The sequence below is a fragment of the Pimephales promelas genome, chromosome 4 (assembly GCF_988280905.1).
Source record: "Pimephales promelas chromosome 4, fPimPro1.hap1.1, whole genome shotgun sequence".
Classification (NCBI taxonomy): Eukaryota; Metazoa; Chordata; class Actinopteri; order Cypriniformes; family Leuciscidae; genus Pimephales; species Pimephales promelas.
The window spans coordinates 28,035,707-28,061,674 of record NC_142772.1 but is presented as its reverse complement, the minus strand read 5'-3'; the positions used below and the strand labels follow the sequence as shown (position 1 = coordinate 28,061,674).

The window sequence follows — 25,968 nt, the reverse complement described above, 5'->3', positions numbered from 1 at the left end:
CAAAATTTTGACCCGAAAAAAAAACGACAGTGTTACCCCTTTCGTTTTTTTTTCGTTTTCGGGCGAAAAATTAAGTTTCTCCAATCTTCTCAAAACTCTGGATTATGATAGAGGGCTGTGAGACTTTGACCTGAGTGCAAAAATGGAGGCTCTAGACCCTTCCAGAGCTGAGATATCGAAATTCAAAATTTCGACCAAAAAAAAAATGACAGTGTTACCCCTTTCGTTTTTTTTTCATTTTTGGGCGAAAATTTAAGTTTCTCCAATCTTCTCAAAACTCTGGATTATGATAGAGGGCTGTGAGACTTTGACCTGAGTGCAAAAATTGAGGCTCTAGACCCTTCCAGAGCTGAGAAATCGAAATTCAAAATTTCGACCCAAAAAAAAAACGATAGTGTTACCCCTTTCGTTTTTTTTCATTTTTGGGTGAAAATTTAAGTTTCTCCAATCTTCTCAAAACTCTGGATTATGATAGAGGGCTGTGAGACTTTGACCTGAGTGCAAAAATGGAGGCTCTAGACCCTTCCAGAGCTGAGATATCGAAATTCAAAATTTCGACCCGAAAAAAAAAACGACAGTGTTACCCCTTTCGTTTTTTTTCGTTTTCGGGCGAAAAATTAAGTTTCTCCAATCTTCTCAAAACTCTGGATTATGATAGAGGGCTGTGAGACTTTGACCTGAGTGCAAAAATGGAGGCTCTAGACCCTTCCAGAGCTGAGATATCGAAATTCAAAATTTCGACCCAAAAAAAAAACGACAGTGTTACCCCTTTCGTTTTTTTTTCATTTTTGGGCGAAAATTTAAGTTTCTCCAATCTTCTCAAAACTCTGGATTATGATAGAGGGCTGTGAGACTTTGACCTGAGTGCAAAAATTGAGGCTCTAGACCCTTCCAGAGCTGAGATATCGAAATTCAAAATTTCGACCCAAAAAAAACGACAGTGTTACCCCTTTCGTTTTTTTTCATTTTTGGGTGAAAATTTAAGTTTCTCCAATCTTCTCAAAACTCTGGATTATGATAGAGGGCTGTGAGACTTTGATCTGAGTGCAAAAATGGAGGCTCTAGACCCTTCCAGAGCTGAGATATCGAAATTCAAAATCTTGACCCGAAAAAAAAACGACAGTGTTACCCCTTTCGTTTTCGTTTTTGGGCGAAAAATTAAGTTTCTCAAATATTCTCAAAACTCTGGATTATGATAGAGGGCTGTGAGACTTTGACCTGAGTGCAAAAATGGAGGCTCTAGACCCTTCCAGAGCTGAGATATCGAAATTCAAAATTTCGACCCGAAAAAAAAACGACAGTGTTACCCCTTTCGTTTTTTTTTTCGTTTTCGGGCGAAAAATTAAGTTTCTCCAATCTTCTCAAAACTCTGGATTATGATAGAGGGCTGTGAGACTTTGACCTGAGTGCAAAAATGGAGGCTCTAGACCCTTCCAGAGCTGAGATATCGAAATTCAAAATTTCGACCCAAAAAAAAACCGACAGTGTTACCCCTTTCGTTTTTTTCATTTTTGGGCGAAAATTTAAGTTTCTCCAATCTTCTCAAAACTCTGGATTATGATAGAGGGCTGTGAGACTTTGACCTGAGTGCAAAAATGGAGGCTCTAGACCCTTCCAGAGCTGAGATATCGAAATTCAAAATTTCGACCCGAAAAAAAACGACAGTGTTACCCCTTTCGTTTTTTTTCGTTTTTGGGCGAAAAATTAAGTTTCTCCAATCTTCTCAAAACTCTGGATTATGATAGAGGGCCACGAGACTTTGACCTGAGTGCAAAAATGGAGGCTCTAGACCCTTCCAGAGCTGAGATATCGAAATATTTAAAATTTCGACCCGAAAAAAAAAACGACAGTGTTACCCCTTTCGTTTTTTTTTTTTCGTTTTTGGGCGAAAAATTAAGTTTTTTCAATCTTCTCAAAACTCTGGATTATGATAGAGGGCTGTGAGACTTTGACCTGAGTGCAAAAATGGAGGCTCTAGACCCTTCCAGAGCTGAGATATCGAAATTCAAAATTTCGAACCGAAAAAAAAACGACAGTATTACCCCTTTCGTTTTTTTTCGTTTTTGGGCGAAAAATTAAGTTTCTCCAATCTTCTCAAAACTCTGGATTATGATAGAGGGCTGTGAGACTTTGACCTGAGTGCAAAAATGGAGGCTCTAGACCCTTCCAGAGCTGAGATATCGAAATTCAAAATTTTGACCCGAAAAAAAAAACGACAGTGTTACCCCTTTCGTTTTTTTTTCGTTTTCGGGCGAAAAATTAAGTTTCTCCAATCTTCTCAAAACTCTGGATTATGATAGAGGGCTGTGAGACTTTGACCTGAGTGCAAAAATGGAGGCTCTAGACCCTTCCAGAGCTGAGATATCGAAATTCAAAATTTCGACCAAAAAAAAAATGACAGTGTTACCCCTTTCGGTTTTTTTTTTCATTTTTGGGCGAAAATTTAAGTTTCTCCAATCTTCTCAAAACTCTGGATTATGATAGAGGGCTGTGAGACTTTGACCTGAGTGCAAAAATGGAGGCTCTAGACCCTTCCAGAGCTGAGAAATCGAAATTCAAAATTTCGACCCAAAAAAAAAACGACAGTGTTACCCCTTTCGTTTTTTTTCATTTTTGGGTGAAAATTTAAGTTTCTCCAATCTTCTCAAAACTCTGGATTATGATAGAGGGCTGTGAGACTTTGACCTGAGTGCAAAAATGGAGGCTCTAGACCCTTCCAGAGCTGAGATATCGAAATTCAAAATCTTGACCCGAAAAAAAAACGACAGTGTTACCCCTTTCGTTTTTTTTTCGTTTTTGGGCGAAAAATTAAGTGTCTCCAATCTTCTCAAAACTCTGGATTATGATAGAGGGCTGTGAGACTTTGACCTGAGTGCAAAAATGGAGGCTCTAGACCCTTCCAGAGCTGAGATATCGAAATTCAAAATTTCGACCCGAAAAAAAAACGACAGTGTTACCCCTTTCGTTTTTTTTCGTTTTCGGGCGAAAAATTAAGTTTCTCCAATCTTCTCAAAACTCTGGATTATGATAGAGGGCTGTGAGACTTTGACCTGAGTGCAAAAATGGAGGCTCTAGACCCTTCCAGAGCTGAGATATCGAAATTCAAAATTTCGACCCAAAAAAAAAACGACAGTGTTACCCCTTTCGTTTTTTTTCATTTTTGGGCGAAAATTTAAGTTTCTCCAATCTTCTCAAAACTCTGGATTATGATAGAGGGCTGTGAGACTTTGACCTGAGTGCAAAAATTGAGGCTCTAGACCCTTCCAGAGCTGAGATATCGAAATTCAAAATTTCGACCCAAAAAAAAACGACAGTGTTACCCCTTTCGTTTTTTTTCATTTTTGGGTGAAAATTTAAGTTTCTCCAATCTTCTCAAAACTCTGGATTATGATAGAGGGCTGTGAGACTTTGATCTGAGTGCAAAAATGGAGGCTCTAGACCCTTCCAGAGCTGAGATATCGAAATTCAAAATCTTGACCCGAAAAAAAAACGACAGTGTTACCCCTTTCGTTTTCGTTTTTGGGCGAAAAATTAAGTTTCTCCAATCTTCTCAAAACTCTGGATTATGATAGAGGGCTGTGAGACTTTGACCTGAGTGCAAAAATGGAGGCTCTAGACCCTTCCAGAGCTGAGATATCGAAATTCAAAATTTCGACCCGAAAAAAAAACGACAGTGTTACCCCTTTCGTTTTTTTTTTCGTTTTCGGGCGAAAAATTAAGTTTCTCCAATCTTCTCAAAACTCTGGATTATGATAGAGGGCTGTGAGACTTTGACCTGAGTGCAAAAATGGAGGCTCTAGACCCTTCCAGAGCTGAGATATCGAAATTCAAAATTTCGACCCAAAAAAAAAACGACAGTGTTACCCCTTTCGTTTTTTTCATTTTTGGGCGAAAATTTAAGTTTCTCCAATCTTCTCAAAACTCTGGATTATGATAGAGGGCTGTGAGACTTTGACCTGAGTGCAAAAATGGAGGCTCTAGACCCTTCCAGAGCTGAGATATCGAAATTCAAAATTTCGACCCGAAAAAAAACGACAGTGTTACCCCTTTCGTTTTTTTTCGTTTTTGGGCGAAAAATTAAGTTTCTCCAATCTTCTCAAAACTCTGGATTATGATAGAGGGCTGTGAGACTTTGACCTGAGTGCAAAAATGGAGGCTCTAGACCCTTCCAGAGCTGAGATATCGAAATTCAAAATTTCGACCAAAAAAAAAAAATGACAGTGTTACCCCTTTCGTTTTTTTTCGTTTTTGGGCGAAAAATTAAGTTTCTCCAATCTTCTCAAAACTCTGGATTATGATAGAGGGCTGTGAGACTTTGACCTGAGTGCAAAAATTGAGGCTCTAGACCCTTCCAGAGCTGAGATATCGAAATTCAAAATTTCGACCCAAAAAAAAACGACAGTGTTACCCCTTTCGTTTTTTTTCATTTTTGGGTGAAAATTTAAGTTTCTCCAATCTTCTCAAAACTCTGGATTATGATAGAGGGCTGTGAGACTTTGATCTGAGTGCAAAAATGGAGGCTCTAGACCCTTCCAGAGCTGAGATATCGAAATTCAAAATCTTGACCCGAAAAAAAAACGACAGTGTTACCCCTTTCGTTTTCGTTTTTGGGCGAAAAATTAAGTTTCTCCAATCTTCTCAAAACTCTGGATTATGATAGAGGGCTGTGAGACTTTGACCTGAGTGCAAAAATGGAGGCTCTAGACCCTTCCAGAGCTGAGATATCGAAATTCAAAATTTCGACCCGAAAAAAAAACGACAGTGTTACCCCTTTCGTTTTTTTTTTCGTTTTCGGGCGAAAAATTAAGTTTCTCCAATCTTCTCAAAACTCTGGATTATGATAGAGGGCTGTGAGACTTTGACCTGAGTGCAAAAATGGAGGCTCTAGACCCTTCCAGAGCTGAGATATCGAAATTCAAAATTTCGACCCAAAAAAAAAACGACAGTGTTACCCCTTTCGTTTTTTTCATTTTTGGGCGAAAATTTAAGTTTCTCCAATCTTCTCAAAACTCTGGATTATGATAGAGGGCTGTGAGACTTTGACCTGAGTGCAAAAATGGAGGCTCTAGACCCTTCCAGAGCTGAGATATCGAAATTCAAAATTTCGACCCGAAAAAAAACGACAGTGTTACCCCTTTCGTTTTTTTTCGTTTTTGGGCGAAAAATTAAGTTTCTCCAATCTTCTCAAAACTCTGGATTATGATAGAGGGCCACGAGACTTTGACCTGAGTGCAAAAATGGAGGCTCTAGACCCTTCCAGAGCTGAGATATCGAAATATTTAAAATTTCGACCCGAAAAAAAAAAAACGACAGTGTTACCCCTTTCGTTTTTTTTTTTCGTTTTTGGGCGAAAAATTAAGTTTTTCCAATCTTCTCAAAACTCTGGATTATGATAGAGGGCTGTGAGACTTTGACCTGAGTGCAAAAATGGAGGCTCTAGACCCTTCCAGAGCTGAGATATCGAAATTCAAAATTTCGACCCGAAAAAAAAACGACAGTGTTACCCCTTTCGTTTTTTTTCGTTTTTGGGCGAAAAATTAAGTTTCTCCAATCTTCTCAAAACTCTGGATTATGATAGAGGGCTGTGAGACTTTGACCTGAGTGCAAAAATGGAGGCTCTAGACCCTTCCAGAGCTGAGATATCGAAATTCAAAATTTTGACCCGAAAAAAAAACGACAGTGTTACCCCTTTCGTTTTTTTTTCGTTTTCGGGCGAAAAATTAAGTTTCTCCAATCTTCTCAAAACTCTGGATTATGATAGAGGGCTGTGAGACTTTGACCTGAGTGCAAAAATGGAGGCTCTAGACCCTTCCAGAGCTGAGATATCGAAATTCAAAATTTCGACCAAAAAAAAAATGTCAGTGTTACCCCTTTCGTTTTTTTTTCATTTTTGGGCGAAAATTTAAGTTTCTCCAATCTTCTCAAAACTCTGGATTATGATAGAGGGCTGTGAGACTTTGACCTGAGTGCAAAAATGGAGGCTCTAGACCCTTCCAGAGCTGAGATATCGAAATTCAAAATTTCGACCCAAAAAAAAAACGACAGTGTTACCCCTTTCGTTTTTTTTCATTTTTGGGTGAAAATTTAAGTTTTTCCAATCTTCTCAAAACTCTGGATTATGATGGAGGGCTGTGAGACTTTGACCTGAGTGCAAAAATGGAGGCTCTAGACCCTTCCAGAGCTGAGATATCGAAATTCAAAATTTCGACCCGAAAAAAAAACGACAGTGTTACCCCTTTCGTTTTTTTTTCGTTTTTGGGCGAAAAATTAAGTTTCTCCAATCTTCTCAAAAACTCTGGATTATGATAAAGGGCTGTGAGACTTTGACCTGAGTGCAAAAATGGAGGCTCTAGACCCTTCCAGAGCTGAGATATCGAAATTCAAAATCTTGACCCGAAAAAAAAACGACAGTGTTACCCCTTTCGTTTTTTTTCGTTTTTGGGCGAAAAATTAAGTTTCTCCAATCTTCTCAAAACTCTGGATTATGATAGAGGGCTGTGAGACTTTGACCTGAGTGCAAAAATGGAGGCTCTAGACCCTTCCAGAGCTGAGATATCGAAATTCAAAATTTCGACCCGAAAAAAAAAACGACAGTGTTACCCCTTTCGTTTTTTTTTCGTTTTTGGGCGAAAAATTAAGTTTCTCCAATCTTCTCAAAACTCTGGATTCTGATAGAGGGCCACGAGACTTTGACCTGAGTGGAAAAATGGAGGCTCTAGACCCTTTCAGAGCTGAGATATCGAAATTCAAAATTTCGACCCGAAAAAAAAAACGACAGTGTTACCCCTTTCGTTTTTTTTCGTTTTCGGGCGAAAAATTCAGTTTCTCCAATCTTCTCAAAACTCTGGATAATGATAGAGGGCCAGGAGACTTAGACCTGAGTGCAAAAATTGAGGTTCTAGACGCTTCCAGAGCTGAGATATTGAAACTCAAAAATTCGACCCGAAAAAAAAAACGACAGTGGTACCCCTTTCGTTTTTTTTTCCGGGCGAAAAATTAAGTTTCTCCAATCTTCTCAAAACTCTGGATTCTGATAGAGGGCCATGAGACTTACACCTGAGTGCAAAAATGGAGGCTCTAGACCCTTCCAGAGATGAGATATCGAAACTCAAAAATTCGACCCGAAAAAAAAAACGACAGTGGTACCCCTTTCGTGTTTTTTTTTTCGGGCGAAAAATTAAGTTTCTCCAATCTTCTCAAAACTCTGTATTATGATAGAGGGCCACGAGACTTTGACCTGAGTGCAAAAATGGAGGCTCTAGACCCTTCCAGAGCTGAGATATCGAAATTCAAAATTTCGACCCGAAAAAAAAAATGACAGTGCTACCCCTTTCGTTAATTTCATTTTCAGGCGAAAAATTAAGTTTCTCCAATCTTCTCAAAACTCTGGATTATGATAGAGGGCCACGAGACTTTGACCTGAGTGCAAAAATGGAGGCTCTAGACCCTTCCAGAGCTGAGATATCGAAATTCAAAATTTCGACCCGAAAAAAAAAACGACAGTGCTACCCCTTTCGTTAATTTCATTTTCAGGCGAAAAATTAAGTTTCTCCAATCTTCTCAAAACTCTGGATTCTGATAGAGGGCCACGAGACTTTGACCTGAGTGGAAAAATGGAGGCTCTAGACCCTTTCAGAGCTGAGATATCGAAATTCAAAATTTCGACCCGAAAAAAAAAAACGACAGTGTTACCCCTTTCGTTTTTTTTCGTTTTCGGGCGAAAAATTCAGTTTCTCCAATCTTCTCAAAACTCTGGATAATGATAGAGGGCCAGGAGACTTAGACCTGAGTGCAAAAATTGAGGTTCTAGACGCTTCCAGAGCTGAGATATTGAAACTCAAAAATTCGACCCGAAAAAAAAAACGACAGTGGTACCCCTTTCGTTTTTTTTTCCGGGCGAAAAATTAAGTTTCTCCAATCTTCTCAAAACTCTGGATTCTGATAGAGGGCCATGAGACTTACACCTGAGTGCAAAAATGGAGGCTCTAGACCCTTCCAGAGATGAGATATCGAAACTCAAAAATTCGACCCGAAAAAAAAAAAACGACAGTGGTACCCCTTTCGTGTTTTTTTTTTTCGGGCGAAAAATTAAGTTTCTCCAATCTTCTCAAAACTCTGTATTATGATAGAGGGCTGTGAGACTTTGACCTGAGTGCAAAAATGGAGGATCTAGACCCTTCCAGAGCTGAGATATCGAAATTAAAAATTTTGACCCGAAAAAAAAAAACGACCCTTCCAGAGCTGAGATATTGAGATCCTACGTAGCATTTATCCCATTATAAAAATAGTGGGTTCGCGGATGGTGGAATTTCGGGACTGCCCTTGGTACCACAGACTCAGGGGGCCTCCCTGAGTGCAGTAAAATAGTTTTCATCCCAAAATTTTGAAAGCTAAGCTTAAAAACCACGTGTCCACAGACCCACTATTTGTCCAATAACCCACTATTTTTATACAGATAGAGCCACATGGGAATAAGTCCCATGGCCCTCTACCAGAATCCAGAGTTTCGAGAAGATTGGAAAAACTCAAAATTTCGCCCCCAAAAAAACCAAAGGGGTACCCCTGTCGACTTTTTCGGTGCAAAAAAAAAAGTTCTTCTTGAAACTCTGGATTCTGATAGAAGGCTGTGAGACTTAAGCCCCGTTCACACCGCCAGCAACACGCAGCGGCAAAGCGACAAGATCCCATTCATTTCAATGGAGCTCTGGCGACATCCGGCGACATGAGCGACAGTGACCGTTGGCGACAGAATGTGGGTGTGTCAAGCGACAAGAGACAAGCAACAACAGTTGAGAATTTTCAACTTTATGCAAATGAGAAGCAAATGAGAACTTTCTCAAATGAGAAAGTAAACTTTTCACGAGCGACAACCAATAGGAAAGAAGACTTTCAGTGGAGCTCACGTCACCGTCTCGAGTCCAGGCAAGACAGAAAGAAAGAGTACGAGGACGATTTCACTGTTTTATATGATTTGACTGTAACCACATACATGGATAATAAAATGATGCATGGAAAAGAAACTGTCAAACTGTTTAAACTGAAACTGTTTAATTCATACATTTAACATTATAGTTCGAGTGTTTTAATTTTATGATGCATGTTTAGCACTGCTGCAGTTCATTTTACAATTTCCCCTGCATTAAGTTGACTATTAGGGACAAGAAAATTGATTATTTGTCAAATTCGAATGACGTTTTCATAATTTGTGCCAGCATGAGTGAGTTTAATTTGTTGACTAATCGATCGTTGATCTATTCTAGTAAATGATTTAATCCACTGAACACTGCTGTGGTAATATAAAAACACTCTCCCAACAGCATACGGTTTCTTTTTAGCCTTAAAAGTAATTTATTCCCAGTCAAATTAAAATTATATAGTTGTATATATCAGTTGTGTTGTGATGGTCTTTTGTATAGATATGGCCAGACGTGCAGTCTACCAATAACATCAGAGCGACAGCACTACGAACGTCAACAAGCGACATCACAGTACAGAGACTAGCGACACAAAGCGACAAAATCGCTGGCGGTGTGAACGGGGCTTTAGACCTGAGTGCAAAAATGGAGACTCTACACCCTTCCTGAGCTGAGATATTGAGATCCCACATAGCATTTATGCCATTATAAAAATAGTGGGTTTGCGGACGGTGGAATTTTAGGCCTGCTGAGTGCAGTAAAACAGTTTTTATCACGACAGGAACTTTAGTTAAAATGTCTATCAAATATACTTCCCGAAACACCATTCAATAGATTGCAGGCGGGATGGTGTCCAACATAAAAATGGTATGAAACTCATACATGTTTGGAACAACATAAGGGTGAGTAACTGATGACAAATACAATTTGTGGTTGAACTATAGGCATATAGGCATAGTTTAAAAGGCATAGTTCACACAAAAATTTAAATTAGCCCATGATTTAATCACCCTGGCCTCTAGCCATCCTTGGTGTATATGACATTAATATAAAATATTTAAAATATTCATATTTAAGTTGCGCTTTAGATTTAAGTCAAATATGTTCTTTTAGCCGGAAGTTATTTTACTTTATAAAGTTTTAAATATGGATATTTTTCTTACATCTCCATCTTCCTCATTACTCCACATAAAGTCAACATCTGAGATATTTTCATCAGCTATATGTTCAAGCACTTCAGAACTGTATATTCTGCACATGAAAAAGTTTCAAAAATGTATCGGTACTGTGATATATATATATATATATATATATACACATATATATTTTATAAAAGAAAAATTTCAATCAGCATCACTGAAAATGTGACTTCAGTAACAGGCTTTCAAACTTACTGTCCATTCTAATGGACAGACACATTTAAAAAAAATCCTGATTTAAAATGTGCAATTCTACAGTTGATTTTTAACTTTAATTAATAAGTTCAATCTTTCTATTTTACATACAAACTATGAAATACTCACAAAAATATATACAAATGTAAATATACCTTAGAAAATGTTGATTGCTTCTGTGTTTAGAGTAAAGTACTGCCATGCTTCTCTTCAATGTAGAGGGGTTTTTTTTATATATAATTACTACATGCAGAGCTTTACTGGCAAGCTTTACTTGATTGGATGACAAACGTCCAATCTCATGGACTGCAGGCTTTAAACTAGGTGAAATGCTCCAGAAGTTAAAAAAGGGGGCTGACATGTGATGTCCATTGTAATGGACACAGGGTCTGAATGGGTTAAAGGAGTAGTTCATTTACTCACCCTCATGTTGTTCCAAATCTCTTCTGTGCAACACAAAAGAAGATATTTTGAAAAATGTTTTTGTTTTCTATAATAAAAGTCAGTGGGGTCTCATGTTGTTTGAATTCCAATCTTCTTTAAAATATCTTCTTTTGAAGAAAAGAGAAAGTCATATGTTTAGAACGGCATGGAGGTGAGTAAATGATGACAAGGATCCTTTTCAGGTGAGTGACTATTTTCAGTCACTTTATATAAAAGCATCTGCTAAAGGAATAAATGTTAACTCCAATAGAATAATGGTCTTTACTAAACACATATAAACAGTCTCTCCATGTAGTATTCACAACGCACACACACACCAGACTGCTTTCCCCAGGAATAGGTGAACTCTTGCCCTGTATCTGTTGCACAGGTAACATATGCCCACAAAAAAAGCAGGCCAACCATCTGCTAGAGACCACAGTGGGACGATACACCTCAAGCCACCTAATTAATCTACCCTTGTCCACATTGGCCATGACCGTCGATCGCACAGTGTAGAGACTCTTCATGCCATTCTTATTGAACCCTATGTGTCCTACTTGGATCCGACTCCACCAATAAACACATATTACTTCATTTATGAAGTTATAGGAAGCCTACCTCCAGTGCCACTTTCACCTCCCCAAGCCAGAATGGTTTAGTTCACAAATTTGTCTTGACTAATGGCACTAACATAGACACTGACCAATGACCATACACAATACACAAACAATGGCTAGAAAACAATTACTTTTTCATTAGTAAGCACTAAAGCCTTGTTCACACTACATGATTTTAAAACGTCGGGCTGAACTGTGCGGTTCACATTACATGACTTGCTGTTCACACCACACAACACAACGTGATTGATCCACAACAGGAAGTAACGGTAACGCACTACACGAGTTGACAAAACGCACTATATAGAGATACAACCACGATCGGATGATAAGAGCAAATCATTTGTGACTTAATGAGAGCTGTTTCAGTACTATGGTATGGTCTAAATCCATAGTACTCCAAATAGCACGCCAAAAATGGAAATACGAATTGGCGTGTCATACACACGCTACTTCATGAGATCAGTCTGATGATTGGCTATAGCTCATGACATCACTGAGGTTGAGTCGCACGACGGCTCTGGATATCTAGCATGCTAGATATTTTTTTTGGGCTCGGCGATGCGTCTGCGAACGTCTTCGATGTGTTGTTGGCTCTTTCATACTAAAAGATTGGCAAACGTTCATCGCCCGCTAATCCCCCGTGATTTGCACGCGATAACACCCTGTCGGCGAGCTCAACGATTTGCAAATCGGGCTTAAAATCCTGTAGCGTGAACTTGGCTTTCTAAGCGGGCAACAGAATCACAAGCCTATAGCATTATTAGACAACGCAGAAATGCATCCTAAAAAATTCTATTACACTCACTTATTTAGTATTCTGACTGGATTTCTTAAGGCCAGGGTAAACTTAATTTTCTGTGTTCCTATACTTTGACCTTTTAACTGATTGTATTGTAACCTATTGTTTACCAGAGAGAAATTAAGTGAATGATCAGGCCCCTGCACATACGTTATTGCAGTAGAATGCATAGAACACTCCTGGAATGTAACAGCCTATGATGCCGATGGAGATCCCGGCGTAGTCAAGTGCCATCCATCGGCGGCTGTTTTTTTCGGATCGGTGGCAGCAGAATAGGTGAAAGCCCACAGAACACAGCATGCACACCTAAGCAGAAGATGTGAAGTGTTCAGATACAGATGATTTTATAGGCCATATATGCAGATAGATATATGCAAAGTTTTCACAATGCAAAAGCTCAAACTCACATGATGAACCTATACAGCCAAACAAAGATGCTATAATTATGTCTTCAAGAGAGAATATGCAAGGGTGGTGAAGAGGCACTTTGCCTAATCCTGATGCTTTAGAGAATAGCTGCCAAGGATAGAATCTGCCATTTCTGTCTATTACGATGGTACGAGAGCAGCCGATAACGGATCTAGAATTAGGCGGGACTGAGTTTAGGTGATAAAATCATAAGTTTTAACTCTAATCCCTGGCAACAGAGAATGTGGAAAGCCTGGTCCAAGGATCATATGAAGACTTTTTGATGGAAAGTGCTGATCTAAGATCAGTTTTTATTGAAACGGATGGAACTGATACAAGCAAGCAACTATGGTTAGAGATAATTTGTTTGTCATGCCAAAAAACAGAAACACTTTATCCAGCGCTAACTACTGTTTTAACTATACAAGTGTATACAGAGACTAATAAATTCACCTCTGTACTGCTTAGGTTTTTTATCCTTTTGAATTAGCCTACCTAAACGTGATATTGTGATGGCATGATGCAAGCAGCAAGGACATACCTGGAAGCAGAAGAGACCTATGGAGTATATGACATAGTCTTCTCTGGAAGCTCCTAACATCGGCAACACCGCCAACAAGTCATAAACCCCCAGCGTGAAGAACAGGAAGAACCCCAACAGATGACTCCAGATGTTTACCGTCTCATTGGACAGAATGAAAAGGCTACAAAACAGAGATAACAGGCGTCTACATCAACATTTCTTCCAATAGCTAAGCTCATGTTATTCTCTCAAAAGGATGAGCAATACATCTATATTACATAATTATGTCATTAGAATTATGCAAAAAAATATTGCAATTGAAAAAACACACTCTGCATAAATACACAGTGGTTACAAGACACACACCTTTTAATGCACAGTCTAGAGGTCAGATAGGCTCTGTAGCCATCGGTGATGTAAGGATTTTCCCGTAGGAATCCCGGCACCTGCTCGTAAGTGTACAGGCGGATTCTTCTGGGCACCAGAACAGGCCAGTACTGGTAACTGCCCAATTCAATGTACTGGGCATTCTTCAGCACCTTCGCTGACGGCATGATGATAATGTCATCCAGTCTCACCCTCAAAGTCCTACAGTCAGACACACACAATTTAAAGGATATGTTTCCATAAATATCTGACAATGTTGACAAAAAATGGACAGCTGTGTAGCAGCTGTGTGCAGTTTTTCCTCTTTGTCGCCAAGTAACTTTGAGCGAGTTGCACTTCGACACGGCACAGCATGGATGAACACAATGTTTGATAATGAGAGTGTGCAGCTGTCAGTCACCGCAACGGTGTCGATACTGGCATTTAGAACTCACAGATTATTCTTTTTGGAAGTATGACCAACATAATAATTTTCACTGGAATATCTCATCTGAACAAGTAACATTACATTCTGACATTGCAGTAAATCACGCTGATTAAATGTAAAAATAGCTTATTGCGCAAAACCATGCAAATTATAGGGTACTTTTTTCACAAATTGTTAATGTTAACAACATCAGCATTGCGTGACTACATTGTTTTCTCATGGGTCCGGTTGCAGTCTCTTTTTTTTTCTGAAGCCACTCCGAAGTCCGAACAAAGTCTTTTGCATTTTACAGCGGGTGAATCTGTTGTCACTGGTGATTGTCGTTTTAATCTTTCTGGATCTGCGATCAAATTGATAAGTTTAATTTTATCTAGTGCTGTGAGAAAAGGCTATAAATCTCCACCTCCAGCATCCTCACTCGCAATATAGTATTGGCCGAGACTCCTTTATGTGACATAATGACAGAAAGACATGATCGAATCTCCCACGGAAATCCACCAGTACCACTGTTAAAAACATTATTACAAGCAGATACTGGCTGGTTATGTATTTTCTCAAATATATATTTTGGATAATTTTTAACCCCAAAAAAGCTACGGAATACAGCTTTAATTGAAATAAAGCCATATATGAAATTTTATATTTGAAATGCTGCCTTTGCAACTAACTGAAATAAAATAAGCTGAAGTAGAAAAAATTAAAAAAAATTAAGCGAAAAAAACTGGAATTGAAATAAAGTAAAAGTTTAAAAAATGACAAAAGCACAAAACAAAAGTATTAAAATGTAAACAATATAGCACTAAAAACGCAACGATGTATAAAACTGAACAAATCTAAATATTTTCTAAATACATATAATATTAAAATAACACTGCATGGCACTGGCAAAATAGAATGTGATGGAATAGTAAATTTGTCAGAGAAAAGATCACATTGTAGTGATGTGGGGTTTTGTCCTGTGTGAGTAATGCTCGTGTTCGTGGATACACTGTTCGGAAAAAAGAAAAGTATCAGGGCCTTATGTATAAAATACGAATTTCACACCTTATTTAGAACGAAAACTATTGTGAAATAACATGAAACGAAGCAAAATGAGCATCAGAAACAGACGTCACTGTCCCTGTCTGTCAAACAAGTTGCCAACGCTATGGCAAAATACTTACAAATACAAACAGCGTATAAACCTGCTGAGCTATCAAATTATTTATTTGCATAAAATCAATACCTAACTAGCCATAATTACCTTTATCACTAAATTAGCTATCAAATTCACAGTATACTCTCTAAACGGCTAACGTTACATGCTAATCACATCTACTGTACAGTGGATTTATTTGAGAAACGGATTAAAGTGTTCGCTTAACCCTAAACTTACCATGGGTCGGATAAATATCTGCATCGAAGAATCCGCGTTTGTGTATAGGCCTATAATGCTTACGCATAACTTTAATATCCAATGTTCAGACTCATGTTAGCCCATTGAGAGCAGCAGGAAGTAGCCTATTACTGCAGTAGCTGCTAACAGGCTAATAAAGAGATTATTTCATGTCACATGTAACCTCAAGCATAAATCCGTCTTCTATCCAATGATCATTTTAATGATCTCACAATCAATATAATAATATTTTATAATAATTTATATTTCAATAAAAATGTATTTTTTTCATATTTGACCTTATCCAAGAAAGCTTGTCACACTCTATTATTTGTTCTCTTTTGTTCAATTCTCTATTAATTGAATTGTATCTTCCGAAATGATTCCTTCCTGCTGAATGTGGAAGTGTTTATCCACTGAAAATACCAGCCACCACAATTCATATTTAATCGACTGAATTGAGACCTGTAGGTGGCAGACTGCTGTCAACACGTTTTGAAGAAGACTACCTTTTCATACATCTCAGGTGTAATCTTGTATGATACTCCTCTGGGGCTAGAATCACACTAAATCTTCCCTCAGCCATTACACCCAAGATAATTACCTCCTCAAGTGGGAGTGTGTTCTTCATTAGCACTCCTAATTCACCTTTCAGCAGCTTCACTCTAAAAAGGCTGTCAACAGCACTGCCAAGACAATTTGCCTTACTGCAGCAAATCCACCCTGTCAGCAATAGAGTATGATTTCTACTTAGCTTTGTCGTGGCCTTTCATGTAATAATTATGATTTTTGTGTGTGTGTGTTGTAATTATGAATTTCCTATGTCATAATTTCTTATTTTTTTTATGTCAAATAATAATTTAAAATTTTTAATCAACATTTTAAATTTTAATTTCTTGTCTGTGAGAACAGAAATGTCCCAAACTAAAATGCATGTTTGAGTTGTAAGGAGTGGTTAATTGCTGTGGTTAAAATAGTGTGTAATTTGCTGTTGGTGCAACAGTATCTGCAAAGTTGCTGCGCTGAAAGTTCAATGTAAGCAGAGATATTTTGAAAATCAGGAATGCCTACAAAAACGTCTTGAATGGGACTACAACGAGATACTTCCGTTGGAGAAGACATAATGGAGAAGACATTTAGAAGTGTCTGATTTGATCTTAAAAACAGGTTGCATATCTGTTTTGACCTTACTGACTGGATTTATAATTGACTTTACTGGCACTGAAGAGACTCCAAAACTCTACATAAAGCTGTACCTTTTTCAACCTCTCTACACTCAATCATTTTTCCATTACGATTCGCCCTCTCAACCTCGTTTCTCGTTGCAAGCCAGCCGCCACACACGGTTCTCCACTGGTGCCCATGATATTGCCCCCAACCAAGAGCAGGCATCAAGTCCAATAACAAGGACACAGTCATTGTTAGAAGAGGTTGGCCAAGTGTCTTGCTGAGAAACTATCCAGCGAGTAAAACACATTGCCACCGTGACAGCGGCCTCGCTAAGGCCCGTCAGTGCTCCCCTGCTCTGATCGCTTTTATTTATAATCTCCGCCACGAGACATCTGCTGCCGCCGTGCCTCTGTCCTTGCCGTCCACACAGAGGGTGCACATCAACGTTTCCACCGCAACCTGCACCGAAGTCCAGCTCGCAGGCGGGAGACACCACACTTTGCTCCAATAGGATGTGTGTCGTGTCCGATCCCGCTCCCTGGAGACTGATTAACACGAATCGGGGGACGGAGGGAGGCTTCGGGAGCGCTCAGACTGATACTTACACGATCAGAGTGCCTTTGTTTGTTTGGTGTCTGTAGTCTGGTCACAAGACTATTTTGGGGAGCTGACACTTTGAGAGAGCTCTGGAGCCATCTGACGAGGCCTTTGCCGCCGGTTCCTGAACAGTGGGAAGTCAAGCAGCCACTGCACCGGCCTTGATGCATAATGGCACAGGCAGTGTTTTTGAGCAAAAAACAAGACCACATGCAGTTTCAAATGTCACTTGGCACGCTTTTCCTCAAAGGAATAACTAGACTAATTCAATTTTTGTAGCCCCTTTTTACCTATCCTACTATATTGCACCTACTATTCACTTGTATGCGTGTGAATCGTGGAAGAGAAATAGTCATCATTTCATTAAATAAAACCAAAGAGGCCCATGTCTAGTTCAAATACAATGACTTGCATTGTGGTTGTTAGCTAAAAGCATCAATTACACATTAATATGTCTGCTACAATGTAATTATACATTTAAATTCTGAGTAATAATAATTTACTTTACATTCTAAAGGGCAAGGGGTTGGAATAATAGTTTCATGGAATTATGCATAATTTATAGCTATTGCAATATGTAGCCTATAACCCAATGACTTTATTAAAACCAGTTAATTGCATGTTACCTCATGAAATACATTTGGACTGTATGTACATGCACTCTTTTATTGTGTTCATCGTTTTTTTCCTGCTTCACAGAAGTTCAGTTAGGCAATGAGATTTTAGCTTAGTGAAAGTTCCATCTGCATAACAATATTGGGAAGAATTGAGCTTTAATATAAAGGCATCCTCTTTTTTCACTTACAATTATCTCTTCAATAAGACGTACATCTGGCCCCAAGACTTTAATTCCCTAGAGGCCAAAAGAAAGGGAAAACAATTTCCAAAATAAGCAAGAGATTAGGTCAGACAATACAATTGTTCTTCTGCATTTAGCATTTGATGGAACGAGATTAATATCTTGTGATATTAATGACTGTCTTCTGTGTGTCACTTTTTCTGTCAGCATAAAATACTCTAAATCCTCATTTATGGGGAAAATCTTAAGCCTGGCTATAATGGGACTCAAGCCGACATGCTAAGCTTTATGGCACTGCGGGTACTTATTATTCGTATTTTTTTTAACCCCTCTAACAATGCCAAATACACACTTCGTTATAAATATTATTATTATTACATATTGCCAATACAAAGCCCTTCTTTCTTTGATGATGTAAAATGTAAAATAAATAGAATATTCAGGGATTTAAAGACCAGCTTTTGAGGGGGAATTGGTTCACCAATAAAGTTAACATTTATTATTAGGGATGTATTTTGAGATGGACCATGATAAGATATACTGAAAGAAAAAAAAAAAAGAAAAAAAAACATCACATTATAGAACAATATGATTTTCAATCATTTAAAAAAAGAAAACGCTCCTCAACAAATGTTGAATTCCTTTGCATGAACATTTTAAATTATTAAAGTGGGTATTTTACCGTAAATGCTAGAATTTGCAAAGAGAATAGGCTATACTGAGTTAAATTTCCTCCTGTAGATGTCACCCTGTATCTATTTTCTGCTACACAACAGTTTTTACAAAAATGCATAATCTACATTCATTGTAGGCTACCATACATTTTATAATTGTAAAATAAATTCATGGAGAATATATACTAGCCTACAATTCAAACAGTTATTAGCCTTCGTTAAAAACTAAAAGCATAGGCTACAAGTCTGAATGAAGTGCTGACGTTAATAATTTAATATTTTAATCACTTCAAATTGAATTATTTCATACAATTTTATTCAATTAAATTTACACAATAGTGCAAAAACAGTGATTTAAAAAACAAAACAAAAAGAGAGAGAGAAAAAAAAAAAAAAGACATGACGGTTCTGGTGTGCCGTAATCATAACTGTGGATCTGTAGATCTAAGAATATCCACTAGATGGTACTGTGGTAACTCATTTACCGTCACTGCTCATCTATGGTATTTTAGACATGGCCTAAAAACTTTCCTTTACTTTTAAATAGAATATTTCATACAATCAATCACAGTCCCTTGGAAACATTATCAAACACTATAGGGAATCTGCAATTAAATGTAAATGTAGGCCTATTAATTAGTTTGTAACAAAACAAATAGCCTAGTAATATAGCTCAGACAAGCTTAATGCAACGAGCGTCAATTGTCAAACACATTTTCAGGCATTTATGAATAGAAATACATTTCTTATTAGAGAGCTTTGACCCTTATCATAGAAATGTGAAAAGTGTTTAGTCATTCTGGCCACCAGCACTATACAAATGGATTATTGTTTAATTCTAGGGGCCATTTCATTGCAAAGATTAGCATTAGCAAAAAAAAAAAAAAAAAAAAAACCCAGTAATGGATTTCTCCCATCGCGGGGCATAAATGATGATTCTTTTTTCATTTGTTGACGATAACTCCATCTAACACAGATGCCAATGAAAATTACAGCCTTCTCTTGAGCGACCGAATTACGCTGATGTTGTTGATGCATCCTTGCACGTGGACGGCCGTGATTGAGGTGGACTGTCTAGGACCTGCTGCTTTTCCCTGATATGGAGGGGAGAGCAAGAGACAGTACGTTTGAGGAGAAGGAGGGCCGTCTGCCCTCCACGGCCCTGTTTCTCCTCCCGCCACAGGACTACCTCACGCCCAGGCTTGTTTGCGGGATTGGCACTAATTCAGCAGCGCCAGCGTCTGACCTCAGCGGCAGCAGCGCTCCGAGCTCCGAGAAGACCCAAGGCGACGCGAGGGATTCACCTCAACCGGGGAGGGGAGGGATGGCTGGGTAGGTGGGGGGTGTCTCAAGGTCAGTTAGGGGGGTCTGGGAATTGGGGTGGAAGGAGAGACTAATGAGATTTTCATTCTCTCTTTCTCTCCAGTGCTGGTGGCATCACCTTGCAACCCCCTGTCAATCTACCACCTTTCATCAGCCGAGAAGGACAGAGGGGTGTAGGCGGAAGAAAACGGAGGAAAAATACTGTTTATTTTTTAACAGGACTGTTAATCTATTTGGACTGGGGTAATAGAACATTTGCCTGGCACCTGCAGAGTGCCGTCTGTGGGAACGCGGGGTTGTGACATTCCCCCTAAATATGCTGAGCTGTCTCTCACCTCTCATCAAACAGTGTGATCTTTATGGACTGTATCATATTGTGCCGTAATGTGCTTTATTGTCCACAGAATAAGCTTTTCTTAAAGGTAATTGGAAACCTGGAAATGGCTGCTATCGGCTGATTTTTAAATACATTATTTCTGAAATGTGGCCTGGGTAATGACCCTGTCGGTGTAAAATGTAAGATTTATCTTGGCAGACAAAATTGATCCATTTCACCTTTGTCTAATGGAATTTTTTATCAGGGATTATCTGTTTATGTAAATGAGCGTTGCCTTGGAACAGGGAAATAAAAGGAGCTTGAGAGGGCAGTTAATCTAACACTTGACACGTCAATGTGGACATAACGCATACAGAGTACTCTCTCTCTCTATCTTTTTTTTTCTGTTGGGTTTAAAATGGGAGGGATTCTGTCCCAGACGTTACCAGACATTCAAATTAGGACCTTCATTTCCAAAACACAATGGCTATATAAATAAGGATTGAGATAATATCCAGGAACACTATGGCATCATCGATTAAAATAAAATGCCATAGAAATCTAATTAGGATTTTATCATAATTCAAGACATTAAAATTCAAATTGTTTGTGGGTTGTTATATATAGTTGTAGTGTATACATCTATAAGATACAGTATATCTAAATATATCTACATTTAGATCTATGAATCAAACTGTTTAAATGAATTTTAAAAATAGAACATTTGTTTTATTAATCAGTAGACTATATGATTGGTTGGTGCCAATTAATAGATTAATGGATCGATTAGCGCCCCCCCCTCCCCTTTTTTTTAGTCACATAAAAATCTAAATGGACCATGCTTGCTTTGTTTTGTGTTTTAATAAAATTGTAGTGTTTATTATAAATGACACTATTAAAAATACATAAACTGTCTGTCTTCAGTTTTTAAGGACAATCAGCTTATTGTACTTAAAATATAAGGCATTTCAACTTTTACTGTACTTATTTAACATTTTCAACAATATTAAGCTGACTTTAATGAGTTGCTTATAAAAAGTTCAAAATTGCTAAACATATTTGAATGAGTTAAAAATATTGCCATGACATTTATCAAATAATTCTTTACAGTGCATGCACAAATCATGTGCCCTCATAATCTTTCATCAAAAACATTGACATCCCCTTCTCCCCCAACGACGACTCTTCTCTGATGATGCGTGTACCAGAGAAAAAGAAAAAAAGACGATAGCAATTTATTATTTTATGCCAAAATCAGACAATCAAATATGTCTTATAGTTTTACCTTACAACATGGGCTCACGCCCCACATATCTTAAGACACATTTGAAATGTTTAGTAATGGCCTTTGACCACAAGGATAACCTGAAATCCACATAATGTAGGGCTGCATTTACAGCTCTATTACCCTCTGTGCAGCTTGTACCATGGTGTATGTTGTGTTTTCAACAGGACAAACTATCATTTCACCCTGAAATGTGTTTATGTGGTGGCTGTCCAGTCTCTGACAGAGAAGTCACTTACAAGAAGGCCGTTGGATTGACAAGGCCTCCTCGGACGTATCTACGGCGCTTCTTCGGATATGATGTTTTATGAGAGGCCTTGTGTTGTTGGTAGCATCTCGGTATGACAGCGATGCTATGTTTTGAAATACAGCCCAGGATCTCCACTGAGAGAGACAAATGGAAATTTAGCATGTACACGGCTAGTCCCAGGGCAGCCACATTGTCAGCTTTACTAAAGCAAGCATTGCCCTGATGGAGTGTCAGACACGCCAGCCAGTGTACTGTACGCTATGGGGAACTCCATCACTGTTCCAACTACTGACTGGTGTCAAGGGGCCCTGAGACAGACCCTCGTCCCTAAGCCTCTCTAAGCCTATCCATGAAGGGACAACAATTATTGAACAGGCAGCAGATGCATAGCAGTGCTCGAGGAGCCACAGTGAGCAGGAAATGATCTGAAATGCATCCTGTACTCTGAATTTTATAGACTGACTGATTGATAGAGTGATTTTTTTCTTGTCACATGTACTGCAGTTGCTTGTCCACGCTGTCAGAGTAACTCATGTGGTTCATCATGAGTGAGACTTTAGCAATGGATGCTTCTCCATTTTTCATGAAGGCAGGATTCAAATTCTTTGCAGAAAATAATGTTAAAAACTGAAAAGATCGATATGCAATCTTTTAATGAGGCATTTGCATTTTCGAGTGATGATAAAACGGTCAATATAATCTGATCTTATTAATTAGATTTACATTATACAAACTGACTTACATCACATTCAATGTATAATTTATTTCAATGCATGCATCATGGCATGGGAATTGAACCCATGACCTGTGTCATTGTAAGTGCTATACTCTACTGTTTGAGCTACACCCACAAAAATTCTAAACATTTTCTGTACAAAGGTGGTTTGGATCCGGCTTGTAAAAAAAAAAAGAATTTTCACAAGTTCACACTTAGACATAATTAGATAGAGTAAAGGTTTATGTGTATTTGGCGTGCTTTCAGGGGGAGGGATCCGAGCTCGGAATTTGGCCCAAATCCACTGTACTCCTCCCTGTGCTTGGAATAGTTAGGAATAAAAGTGTGGAAATGGGGTGAAGGAATGCTGATAAACTGTCAATGAACAGAGGTAAGTCTGCTGTTCACCTCTTATATAATAGTTATAATAGATACAAGGTCATATATAGTTCAGAGTTAACAATACAGTCCATATTTGTCTTTATTTAAAGCAACACCAAGTAACTTTTCCTCTGCGGTCACCCTACAGGTTGGAAGCAGAATTGTCCATTACCGCTGTCGTAATTAATTTAGCCTACCACAGCCTACTGTCGCACGTACACGCTCGCTATTTATCCAGTACCAGCTTTGAAATCAACAATGGCCACAGACAATTTGAGGTAGTGGTGGGTAAAGTGACATATGCCGTAAAGCAGTTGAATTTTAGTTGTTTTTGTGCTCCGGTTACTACCTGAAACCCAAGTAAGTAAAAGCGATACAGACACGTCAGACATGTCATTTAACCTATTGTAAGTCGATGCACCATCACAAGGGTCTTGGAAATACTGTATATTATGATGGTTGGAAATCTAGTGTTACTTTTATTTAAGCTATATCAGTTTTTGATGATTGGGAGCCTAAAAGGGATTTTGCTTTACAGATAAAGCAGTTGATTGGTGGGTATGTACTAAGCACACATGCAACAGTGAAGTGTTTTCGTGGGCTTCAAATCGGAAAAACATCTCCATCAAGGTACTTCAATCACTTCAGCTCAGATTCTGAAAGGAAGATGAAAAGGGAAATGCACTTCTCCACTCCCGGTGCAATGGGAGCTTTGTACAATTAAAACAGTTTCAGATCACCAGAGGCATTAAAAATGAATCCTAGCCACTAAATGGACTTTCTCCACTCATCAGAGATCAGACGGCTCCTAGTGGAAATCTGTGACAGCTGTTAAGAAAAGACCTCACTAATACACTTGAGCATAAATGCATACATAAGCATATGAATGGATAAGTGAGTCTGTCTTTACTACATGTGGAATTTTTATGTATTTCTACAAAGTCCTGAACATACCGGATGGATAATGATTTATTGAAATTGTCCACTGACTCTCCTGATGAACCTTCAAATAGTGTGAGACAGAACACTGACAAATCTTTTGACTCTCTTCTTTTTATACTATTTGTAAATTGTGTCTCTCGCCACTAATCTGGAATACATACCAAATACAATTTAACAACAGCAGCATTGCTCTTTCTGTAAACAAACAACATCATCATAAGATTCATGATGTACAACACCTACCGCTACCACAGATGCGGCCTAGTATAGTAGTAGACTGTTTCTCGACTGCTTTGTTCCCCGCTGCATGTCAGAGCGCCATCCTGATGGTAATTTGTTGCTAATCAGCTGTCAGCTCACAAGTGATGATGAGGCGATCATTTTGCAGTGGTGGTAGGTAATGGCCTTAAAAGTCACAGAGTCAATGTCAATGGGATCTCTCAGATTCAATCAGGAAGGAAGCCATGACGGATGGCCCCTGCTGACATAACCACTCATTTTGAGCCCAAGCATCTGGGCCCTAGTAAATAACCATCAGAGGGTGGGTCCAAGGGACAGGTCATTAGCCATGAGAAAAATAAATATCTCTTCTCTATGAAGGCTTCAAGTCATTTAGCACAGACTAGGAAATTTTACTCAAGATTAAGTATGATGAGCTAATTCGAGTCAGTGGAGGCTGTACCGCAAAGCGCTGTGATGAGACAGAGAGGAAATTCATACGCAGGATCTGGCTGGTGAATAGGATTTAAAAGATCTGACATGTTGGCTTAGGGGTTGTACAAAAATACATGCATTGCACAGACCCTTAAAATATAAACGTTTATAAAGGAACGGATTCTCCTAGCCCCAGAAAATTCCTTGTTAAGCATCTACACGTGGGATTACTGGCAATTAATAATGTCGGCGGACATTTGTGAAACACCAACCACTCTATCTTTCCTTTCTCATTTTGTTTAAACAAACATGCCGCCTTTTTGGGACTTTAGCTTATTCACCGTATCCCCCAGAGTTAGATAAGTCTTTTTTCATCTCGGTGCGTGCTGTCTCTCAGTCTGACACACCCACAGCTAGCCTAGCTTAGCACAAAGACTGGATGTAAATGGCTCCAGCTAGCATACTAATCCCAATAAGTGACAAAATAATGCAAACATTTTCCTATTTACATTTTGGGATTTGTATAGTCACAGAGTGTACAAATAACAAGGTCATATGAGACACAGCCATCTTTTAACCGTATAAATCATCTATTACGTTTCTTGCTCTGGATATAACGTTATATCCAAACACACCTGAAGAGATCATCAAGGACCATGGTGTTTGCTCAGTACATTTCACTGAGGACGACTATTTTGAAAAAAATGGAATTTGCCACACGAACCCTGAAATGTGTGGTGAAGGATAAGCCATCCCATCGATATCGATAGCACAGACAGGACAAAGTGGATCACCTGCAGCTGCGGTAAGTAAGTGTTCCATTATATATTTAGATAACTAGCCTACTGTAACAGTGCCATTAGCCAGATCTAATGTAACATTAGTGACACGATTATATGAATAGGGTGGTCACTACTATTGCAGTTGTTCCCGGTCTCCATCATGTATCCCCTGTAGGCACCATTCACATATAGCGCCTAAAAACGCGTAGAGAACACCAGGTGCGCCGCGTTCTCCTTTTTCCAAAACGCTAGGGTGGTTGCACTCCGGTTGGTTCTTGTCATGTTAATTGCGGCATTCTGAAAAGTTTAGATGTTTTTATCTCGAAAACGAGTGCATAGCTTCCATTATGAGCGCATATACTGTGCGCCTGCATTTGAAATAACGAACTTGAGAAAGCAAAAGATGTGATCTGTGAGCAGGCCCTAATATTAATATTTTTTGTCACAAACGCGATAGGTAAACTCAGGACTCTAACCTTCACCTTGCTAATGAATTTCTCTTTTTAAAAACAGTGACCATGTCCATTATACTGTCAGTGGGTTCATTTTGCAAAAACAGTTTGCCTATTACTTTCCCCTTATTCTAGCCTATTGTAATGCAATTATCTAACATTACTGTACTATATACTGTTGAATACATTGGTTCAGCTGTAATAAATTGAATTTAAAATATATTGATTCCTATAATAATAATTCTTTATTTGTGTTCTGTGATATTTATTAATCAGGATGCGTTTTTGGTTGGAATTCTATGAAACATCATGGGATCACCTGGTCTCCCCTGTTTATTGTCGCATCTCTTTACA

General features: G+C 38.6%; 1 protein-coding gene across 3 annotated transcripts in view; it reads right to left on the bottom strand.

Moving 5' to 3' along the window:
• Window positions 1-25,968, bottom strand: part of paqr3a (progestin and adipoQ receptor family member IIIa) — a 102,819-nt gene that overhangs the window by 44,231 nt on the left and 32,620 nt on the right. For 2 of the 3 annotated variants that reach the window (XM_089130212.1, XM_089130214.1), the window contains 3 exons: window positions 13,452-13,673; window positions 13,104-13,266; window positions 12,305-12,460 (listed from right to left, as the gene is read on the bottom strand). In XM_089130212.1, coding sequence (XP_088986338.1) covers window positions 12,305-12,460; window positions 13,104-13,266; window positions 13,452-13,673 — 541 coding nt within the window. Of the gene's footprint in view, window positions 1-12,304; window positions 12,461-13,103; window positions 13,267-13,451; window positions 13,674-15,274; window positions 15,717-25,968 lie in introns of those variants that run through there. The other variant, XM_089130213.1, reaches the window with a different exon arrangement.